The sequence below is a fragment of the Limulus polyphemus genome, unplaced genomic scaffold, assembly GCF_000517525.1.
Source record: "Limulus polyphemus unplaced genomic scaffold, Limulus_polyphemus-2.1.2 Scaffold113, whole genome shotgun sequence".
Lineage (NCBI taxonomy): Eukaryota > Metazoa > Arthropoda > Merostomata > Xiphosura > Limulidae > Limulus > Limulus polyphemus.
Genome location: NW_013665723.1, coordinates 971,224 through 979,239, shown reverse-complemented (window position 1 = coordinate 979,239; position 8,016 = coordinate 971,224). Strand labels below are relative to the sequence as shown.

Here is an 8,016-nt window from a genome sequence, read left to right as displayed (position 1 = left end):
AATCGGAAAAGTGTTCTTCTTCTCCACTACAATGCACGTTCACATGTGCCACGTTTGACGAAACAAAGTTATGGAGTTGAGTTGGGAAGTTCTCTCCCACCCACCATATTCTCTTGATATGGCACCATGAGATTACCATCTTTTTCGTTCGCTGCAAAACTATCTCAATGGGAAGACGTATGTAAATGTGGAAGGTGTTAAAGAGAACATAGACATGTCTTTTTGCTTCAAAGCCAAGTGATTTCTTTAATCAGAGCAATAACAACCTGATTGTAGAATGGAAAAGCATCATTGATAAGAATGGAAACTATTTCATTTAATAATTTTTTATTTTGATATATAAGTTGTTTTTGCATCTAAAAAAGCGACATTAATTTCTTGACGACCTAATATTTCGATTTACATTTGTAATAGTTTATTGCAGAAACATATCCTTTGTAATTTTACCACGTTGACATCACGACAGTATGTGTGATAGTGTGTTTAAATGTATAGTTAATATACTGATTATGAATTACACTCTATAGAAATGTTATGAAAGTCCCGTGCTGCCCTTAGAATTATTTCCTTCATGGTTGATCTTGTTAGGTTTCATATATGACCATGATTACACATTATTACAGTAATTTCCATTGAAACAACTTTTACGAATGGCGTGGATGTCAATTTTAGAACACACACATCTGGATCAACTTTCCAAAAAGCTTTAGGCAACCCACCTTGACAAACTTTCCACAGAACCTTTTCCATCGTCTTTCAAGACCACGTGTAATTAAATGCATAGAAGTGCATGGGTGAGCAATTTAAAGAAAGGGACAGAATAACCACTGGTTTCATTCTCGTGATCGTAGAAACCCTGTTGTGGACTTAGACGTGGCACATAACGGTATATTTTGATGTAGACATGCCTTCTTGGCGATTGGCAACTCAGTTCAGAAATTTAATTTCGTATAATTTATTTCAAATGTATGCTTTAGGGAAGAGCCATAGAGGCTAACCAGTTTGTAGTTATTATAACATTAAAATCACAAGTTTCCTTGAGACCTTAAAGTTTTTATGAAGACATGGAACATTTGGAGCTATAATGAACTAATTTTATTGACCGATTATTCGTAGTATGCTATGCAAGTATTTCATGCTAAACTTATCTAAACTGAAGGGACGGATAATTTGTGTTATCTAATGAACTATCTGACTTGGTGCTTATTCAAGGCGCATATCAAGAGATTATGTATTTAGCTAATTTCCTATAATTTAATAAACTAACCAATATATAGTGCGTCTCCCAAGTGAAATATTGGGAAGAGAGTCCTTTCCGTCTCCTCGTCCAGAGGCGGTATCTATGGTATCAATACCTTCTCAGGATAGCAAATAGAGTTCGTTTTTTGCTTTGCTGTGCACGCTCAATTTCTCATTAGGTTGGAAACGTGCATCAACCATAAACCCCAAAGAAAACGTTTTTCTACATCCTTTATATTATCCTAGAAAGTCATTATCATCTAGGGATCGGTAGAGAGTCGTGTACTCGTTGCTTATGCACTTTCACAAGGGTAAGATCTTTGTGAATTATCTTGTGTATAGTTGATTGGGATATGTGCAATTTCTTACAATCACTTTCTAGGTAGAGACGGCAGAAATCCAGAATGATCAATGCGAAAGTTGTGGATGCAGTAAAAGCCTCCACTGTAAAGTTTCTATGAGTGCATTCTTACTCAGTCGTTTATATTTTATTTCTTGTAATGTTGCTCGACATGTTTAATTATTTGTGTTTTATATTTCCATTTTGCTAAGATGAAAGGTTTGTTTGTTTGTTTGTTTTTAATTATGCACAAAGCTACACAAGGGCTATCTGTGCTCTGCCCACCACGGGTATCGAAACCCGGTTTCTAGCGTTGTAAGTCCGCAGACATACCGCTGTGCCACTGGGGGGAAAGATGAAAGGATATCGTGAGTATTGAGTGATTCTTTCGATATGAGGGTTGCAGTAATGCAGGGTTGCAGTTACACTTCTGAAATACAAAACTCTGCCTTCCAAAATTTTAAATATAATATTGTGACTATTTTAAAAATATTATCTGGCGTTCTCAAAATCAAGAGGAAATTGTATGACAAAAAGACTTAAAAGAACTTAGTAATATCAATTTGAAGCAATTCACACTAAAGATGTAGCATAATACCGGTTTCTCTTTCTTGTTCAAAATTTATATATGAGTGTGTGTGTATATGTATAGAGAGAAAGTCAGGCTACATTTTTGCACTTCACAAAGGGCACAAAGTTTTAAATTTTCATTTCTTTGTTAAATTAAATATTGTTTGTTATGTATGCAATGAAAATGTGCCTATCTACATTTTTTAACTTAACGATAATAAAGTTGTTTTGAAAAGAACGATTCTAATCACTCCTTAAGTGACAAAATATTTGTCTCAAATATCTACCTTAAATTTTCATAATTCAGAATCTGTCACTTCTTTCTGTAAATATTATAAAGACATTGTGTAGAGAACTAATTGTATTCACACGCTTCTATCTCTGTATTCGATACCGTGAGAAAAATCTTCCTTGTCGTTGGTCTCTGCTAAAGAAGACATTCTCGCCAACTTTTTTCACAAATGGCAATGTTCCAACCCAAGGTGACTATTCTTCCTGTAGCAAGCGCATGCCACATGTTACTAGTGTGAGCTAGTATAGTTGTGCTCGCGACACCTTATATGGTAGGGTATCACGAGAGTGTAGGTGATATTTCTGGCAGTAGATTTTGCGTTTTGCGCTTCAATACATAGTAGGAATCTTTTCTCTCAGCTCCCTTTACCTGAAGGTTACCGATGGCTCAAGAAAGCGGTTGCAGATTTATCGATTTTTCAACTATCACTATGAAGTTTGTATGGAATAAAGACAGGTATACTCACTCTTAAGAATTAGAAAACACGCAAAGGCTCATCATCCCGTTGTATGGTGGGAAGCTTGGGATGACTTTGATCTTATTGGGTATGTACGGGGATTGTTTGCGCAAGCTGACGTAGAACTACAGTGGATAAAAGTGAAATGAAATAGGAAGGGGGAGAGGAAGGGGCCAAACTCTCGGCTACACGATAGTTTAGGTTTCCGGAAAAGTGCCTCGTGTGTTGCAGGCTGCAGCTGTGGGACTTATATAGACACTTGTGTTGGGAGAACCTGGGCTGTACAAGCCGGGGAAGACAAATAGTCCCGGCGAAAGAAAGGACTCTATCGTCACTTATACACACACAAAATACACAAACATAAAGTGCCCAGGTCAAGATGGCTGTCATAAGAACAGCCGCCTTGAATTGGCGATTCTATTCGCTCGTGGCGATTTTGGTGGGAATCACTGGCGTGATCGGCCATGGTAAGTTTTGTTGAACTTTAAAACAATTCTAAGTATTCTCAAATTAATGTGCCAGGATTAATTTGAACTAGGTTTGCTATAGTAACACGTTATAGTACTTTTTGAGTAGGAAAGATATAATTTATCATTCTTGTATTGCGTTTTTGTAATACGAAGTTAAAAAATGTAATTTTGTCTTTGAGTGTTATTTTCGATAAGATTAATATAAAATATATTAAGAGCATGATCACTTCTGTTAAGTAGTAAATATAAGAATATATGTTTCATTGAGTGAACTAAAAAGGAGGAAAAAAACGTTTCCTTTATTAATATAAAGTCTAACTAAGGTCATATGCTTACAAATAACTTCTGAATTAGAGGTTTAGTTGGCTGTTTTTGAGCTGTGAGAGTTGTAAGATACCCAAAGTGAAGTTCTCCTTTTAGTTTTATGGCTTACGGACAGCAAAAACCAAAGATGGCTTAAACTGAATTTTTTATTACAAAATTGTTTGGTGGAATATTTGAATGCTTAAGAAACAAAAGTGTTAAGCCTGCACGCTCTGTATAATTCTAAATTTAGCCTTTCCCTGGTATTGATGACTTTCAAGGACGTTAAAGACATCTCCCAGTTTAGGTAGCCAGGGGTGAAAGGGATTTCCAAGGATTTTCGGTAGTTTTACAATGTACTTCTAAATTGATTTATTGTAACTACTAATTTTAATTCATAGCGTTCTTTGCTCTCTCTGAACTTTGCTTGAAAAAGGTTAATATATACATTACAAGGACATAGAGATTTAATGTGTTAGATTAGTGAAAAACAGTAACCAATTCAATTAAATCACTACCTAAACTATGAAACAAATAAACAAACAAAGAACATGTTCGACCTGTAGACAACTACACTGTACAGATAATAAAATGAAAAGTCCAACCATTCTGCGTTGGGCTGGTTTCGTGTAAATATGTGGCCTCACTATGCCTTCTGGAATGAAGGTCATTTCATTGGTGCCTTGTTGACTCTTTAGGCTTTAGATCTATCTTGTTTTACGTTCTATTTTAACGTCTTGTCAATTTATCAAAAACCTCATTAGTCCGTGTTCTTACTTTTCAAATTGACGTTAATGATGAAATAAAGAAGGAATTAGCAAAATATTATCAAGAAATTAATAATGCCAAAAAAAAATCGGTATTTTTTAATATGTTGTTTTGGACTTTGTATCAATTTGAATGTGATGATTTAAAGTCCTTATTTTAATTCAGATTGTGCGTTGATCGGAAGCTTTACTTAAACGAATGCTGTAAGTAGGCGAATCAAAACTAATTGCTGAAAACTACGCAAATCAAAACTAATTTCTGAATATAGCCACCACCTAAAGAGAGTGGTTCTGTCAACATGTACATTTTGTTAATGATCCAGTTTTGTTTAATTTAATGATCCTATTTATGAATTCTTAATCTCAAAATATTGCTAAAAACCTAAATACTTTCAAAATTTATTTAAGCCTACTGAAAAGTCCCCCTGTGGTACAGTGGTAACTCTACAAATTTACAACGTTAATATGCGGGGTTTGATTCCCCGCAGTGGACACAGCAGAGAGCCCAATGTGGCTTTTTTATAAAAAAAAATAAACAACAAACAAACCCACTGAAAAAACAAATTTTAATAAAAAGCTCCAACATTCTAAGTTCTACCCCTGGACCCCATTGAGGATCTTGGGTCCTCCGATCACTCACTTAATTAGTGATCTGGTAAAGCTTCTGTAAGTTAAGCCCTAAATAGGGCACTTTAGAAAAGAGATGTGCCATGCCTTTAAAATCGATTTATGTTTGTTTTGTCTAAATATACAACCATAAAAGCGGAGTGTTCTCTCTATCTTTCAAGTAGCAGGGTGTATGTTTTACCGCATGACTGCTTATCAATGCTGTAAAATCCTCTGATTTATTAGTCAGGTGCATGTTATAGTGGTTTGAAGAACTATTTGAATACTTCACAATGTTATTAGTGTTATTGTTAATATAAGTATCATGTAATACTATCTGTAAATAGTAAAGTGTACATAGATTTCTGGTTCTAGATTATGCTGTTCTAAATCTCCTTGAAACAATTACGTCAATTAATTAAATATAAAATTAACTAGTTAATTTATATATATATATATATATATATATATATATAGTTAAATTCGACTGACATGAAACAAATGATAATTACATTAGGGTAACTAAATACAGTAATTACCCGCATTGGTAATATTCCTTGGGGTTAACATTTCAAACGATACATTTTTAAATCTACCTTTGTAACAAACATTACTAAAGGAGACGAGATAATTTATTACGCAGATAAATAACTGTAATTGTGATAAATAAGGATAATGTGTTCTTACAGCAGTTAACTATGTCTATTTTCTTTGGAACCTACACGGGAAGAAAAATCAATAAGTAACATTTTAGAACTTGCAAAAAACAAATCAATAAAAACTTACAAGGGAAAATAGTCTTGTTAATTATGCCTACATCTTTAGTGTTTAAATATTTTTTTGTCCATAATAAATAATATGTATTAATAATTTCTGTTATGTTTTACTTTTTTTGGAATATGTGATTTCATTACATGTAACACATCAGTTAGGATAATGAAGATATAACGTCTAGAAAAGAAACAATAGAAAATGATACTTATTTAAGTTATATTTCAAGTAGTATTCTTGAATTTAATATTTATACAATGAGAGATATTTTAGTTGGTCTGTTAATTTGGTGGACAAATGAATTGATGTATATCGTTTCTGATTGGTAATTATTCACAATATAAAATGTAAAATTAAAAATTTTTCAGAGGTTAGGAAACTTTTGTTTATTAAGAATATTGAATTATTTTTGGTTAGAGAAACTTTCTAATAATCTTATAAATCACTTCCTTGACTTATTTTTACTTATTTTAAACTGAAGTTAGTGCTAACGAGTGACATATTTATTGTAGGATGACAAGTGTTATATGTCTAACACAGTGACTTACATTTTATTTACATCTTTACTTAGCCAGTTCGACAAAAGTTATTTTCCTTCTAAAATTAATCACAGTATTTCAAGGTAAATAAATCAACGTTAATGCACATACGGAGTTTTTATGATTATTAAATATAATTTGGATACCAAAATAAAAATAAATCGAGAGTTGCTGTACAGAGTTATTGATTAGGGGTAGACCAGTATATTTCATAGACAAGTGGTGAATCAAATGAAAGATTAGTTCAAATGTTATATAATTTTAAGTTCACTGTGATGAGTAAAAGTAAACTAAAAACACCATACATTTAATGTCCTTTGGATATTTTTACATTTCGCCACCTAACGAACCAGTAAGCAGCAGAAAAGCTAACTCTAGGAATTAACTCTAATAACTGTGATTTACTTTCTAAAGGGTAGATGATGGAATATTTACAGCTAGTCTACTTAAGATTACCGCCCCCTCCCTATCGAACACCAAGGTTTTCCTAAGATGCCACCGTTGTTGGAAAGCTTTCCAAAATTTATAGTTCATAAATGAAGATGTTTCGTTAATATATATTTACTTCTATAAATTAATAAGAATCTTTAGTTAATCTAGTACTAGTTGTGTGAAAATGTAAAAAGCATCAATATTATACACATATACAGTTAAAAGGACTACAACGCTAAAACAATTACACAATAAATAATTTTTTAAACAGGAACCAGCCCAATAATGACTCTACATGTTTCAGTGTTCTTACGCCAACATCTTCAGAAAACATATAGAGTAATTTTAGGACTGGTTCCTGTTTTTCAAAAAAATGCTTATTGTGTAATTATGTTAGCATTGTACTCCTTTTATCACAAGTTCTGTTTTAAATTATTAATGCTTTACAAATTTGCATTATTAATGGCGTTGTTGTTAGCGGAAATAACCTGCTGTAGTTGTCACTTGTACTTTATTTCTTTGTTTTTATTACACTTTTGTGCATTATAAATGATCCAGAGCTTTTCAAAATGATTATGAAATAGTTACTAAGTTTAATCTTTGTCAACGAAATTTACTACTTGACTTGTAGGGTAAAATGTGGGTCCAGTCTGTAGATTCTCAAGCTTACGGTATTGTACAGATACTACAGAGAAAATAGCTTTTGAAGATTAAGGAACTGTAGACGTTAGCATTACCGCATCGACCTTTTTAATAACTGGTAAACTACAACGTCTTAATATAGTACTGTGTTTAATCTTTAACTATACATTTCTTTTTTAAAACGTGTTAAAAATGTTACTATTGATAAAGGTTGTATTGAAAGCGCCAATGTTATTCGTTGAGGCTTTTGAAAGTTGTTACTAGTGAAGTACGTTTCTTTAAAATTAATTTGATAAATAAAAAATATGTAACCTTGTATTTTATTTTATATTTCTAATTAATATTCTTTGATGAAGAAGTAGAAATAATATTACGCATTCGACATGAGGTAAAAAACAAAAACAAACTAAGTGTCTAAATTTAATTGCATGATAAATGAAGCTATGGGACGTATTTGTGCATCTGCTGTCTAGCTGTTAACAGTTTTGATGGGAATAGACTTACATTTAACTGAATGAAGCAACAACGACGTATAGAGAAAGAACAAGGAGCAATTATATAGAAGTAATTAAACACAAAAGAAGAAAG

The 8,016-nt window shown here is 32.6% G+C and overlaps 2 protein-coding genes across 3 annotated transcripts in view; one reads left to right on the top strand and one right to left on the bottom strand.

The window, feature by feature from the left end:
* The window catches only part of LOC106471528 (cyclic nucleotide-gated cation channel alpha-3-like), a 40,531-nt gene extending 37,549 nt beyond the window's left edge, over positions 1–2,982 (bottom strand). Inside the window, exon 1 of the mRNA XM_022400994.1 lies at positions 2,908–2,982. The gene's annotated coding sequence lies outside the window, so the exon portion shown is untranslated. The remainder of the gene's footprint in view (positions 1–2,907) is intronic.
* Positions 2,754–8,016, top strand: part of LOC106471590 (sarcalumenin-like) — a 25,159-nt gene continuing 19,896 nt past the window's right edge. The window contains exon 1 of one of the 2 annotated variants that reach the window (XM_013932206.2): positions 2,754–3,365. In XM_013932206.2, the coding sequence (XP_013787660.1) occupies positions 3,278–3,365 (88 nt within the window). In that variant the 5' untranslated portion in view covers positions 2,754–3,277. The remainder of the gene's footprint in view (positions 3,366–8,016) is intronic. The other variant, XM_013932213.2, reaches the window with a different exon arrangement.